Source organism: Diplotaxodon limnothrissa, linkage group LG3 (genome assembly GCF_057381915.1).
Source record: "Diplotaxodon limnothrissa isolate DT_005_m linkage group LG3, D_limnothrissa_male_GT1.1, whole genome shotgun sequence".
Lineage (NCBI taxonomy): Eukaryota > Metazoa > Chordata > Actinopteri > Cichliformes > Cichlidae > Diplotaxodon > Diplotaxodon limnothrissa.
The window spans coordinates 15,599,971-15,601,516 of NC_140598.1; the positions used below are offsets into that span (position 1 = coordinate 15,599,971).

The window sequence follows — 1,546 nt, forward strand, 5'->3', positions numbered from 1 at the left end:
TGATCTTATCTTCTTTCCTTGTGTTTCAGTTAGTTTTTACTCAAACTGGGTGTAGAAGGAATCCCTGCAAAGGTTTCTTTTTCTTCTGTGTTATGTTTTATGTATTTCTCAGCTCTTTGCTTCCTTTTTTCTACTTTAAACTTGTTTGTATGCTGTTGTGTAAATGTTCACACTTATCATAAAGTTTAAAAAAGTAGTAGGCGTGGTGATGAGCAGGAACAGGAGTAAAACTCCAGTAAGTGTACCAGTACTGTACCAGTGTGTAGCATTAAAGTCAAACTACAGTGGTTGTAGTATCAGTAGAGTAGTGTTAGTACTAGAGGTGGGAGGAGTAGAAGCAGGTGGAGGCACTGGCTTTAGGTTAGTACTGCCTTTCTCTGGTTCTCCTTTACAACTCATCTCCTTCTCATTTGCTGACAATGTGCAGAGACATCATCCTTCAGAGCACACCGACTGATGACCCGTCAGCACTGAGCAGCCTGTACATCCTGACAGGATACGAAAGCAGCTACTGAGAGAGGACACGGGGCTCATTCGACGGTGTTACCAAAGAAAAGCACAGCCTGTCTGTAACTGTGGGGTGGAAACGATGCTCTGTTTCACTGAGGCTGTGCCAGGAAACGGTTCAATGCTGGGAATGACAAATGTTAGGAAGGTATCCTGCTGACTGTCCAGCCTTCACCTGTACACAAGACACCTGTCAAGGTCCTCGCTGGGGTTATAGTTGATAAAGCTTTCTAGCTTTTCTTGTCTATTCAGCTTACCTGCTTAAATCAGACCTTTCTGTTAAAGCTAATGCAGACTCCACTGATCCGCCCGCTCAGTGTGGACGGGAGAATAACCTGAACATGGCCTCTGGGACATCATCGTACTGATGTTATGAAGCGCTCAGTCAGGTTTTCTTCTTGATCAGACTGAGGGGCAGACTGAGTGTGTTTTGGTGCCTCAACATTCAGTCATATTCTGTAAAGCCATTTTCTGTCTGCATGCTGCACATAACCTCTTTGGACCAGAGTGCTGTGACACCTACACCTTACACCTGCAGGAGCTGCTCGGCCATAGAAAGCTGCTCTGTGAAGTGCACGGCTTTTTTGCCAGTGTTGATTTTATGGGTTTAATGTAATAACTAATTTTTCACATCATCGTCTGAGTCGTAATCCCAACGAGGAAACCTGGAATGTAAAACTTGATGGACGCTCCAGCTGAAGAGTGAAGTGTCAGACTTTTAATGGATCTTTCAAGCATTAGCGTACTTACAATGGCAGAAACAGTGCCACATCTAAAGCATAGGAGCCATCTTCATCTCATTCTTCCCATTTCATGCAAGTTTCTTCTCATCCTCAGATGGACAGAATTTGGTTTGCTGACTTCATTCAGTCACACCATACTAGAGCATAAAAAGTGGAAATAAACTGGTCAGTAAGAAAGTGTGATGCTTGAAAGTATAGCGTAAGGACAGCAGCAGCACTGCATTTACAGCTGATATGATGACTTCAGCATCTTTAAAGAACTGTGAAGGAATTATCAGTGCTAACACAACCTTAAG

The 1,546-nt window shown here is 43.4% G+C and overlaps 1 protein-coding gene across 1 annotated transcript in view; it reads left to right on the forward strand.

The window, feature by feature from the left end:
• Nucleotides 1–515, forward strand: part of LOC146634662 (mitogen-activated protein kinase kinase kinase kinase 2-like) — a gene marked incomplete at its 5' end in the record, with an annotated part of 3,054 nt that extends 2,539 nt beyond the window's left edge. The window contains one exon of the mRNA XM_085349930.1: nt 428–515. Coding sequence (XP_085206056.1) covers nt 428–515 — 88 coding nt within the window. The remainder of the gene's footprint in view (nt 1–427) is intronic.
• Nucleotides 516–1,546: the final 1,031 nt, after the last annotated feature.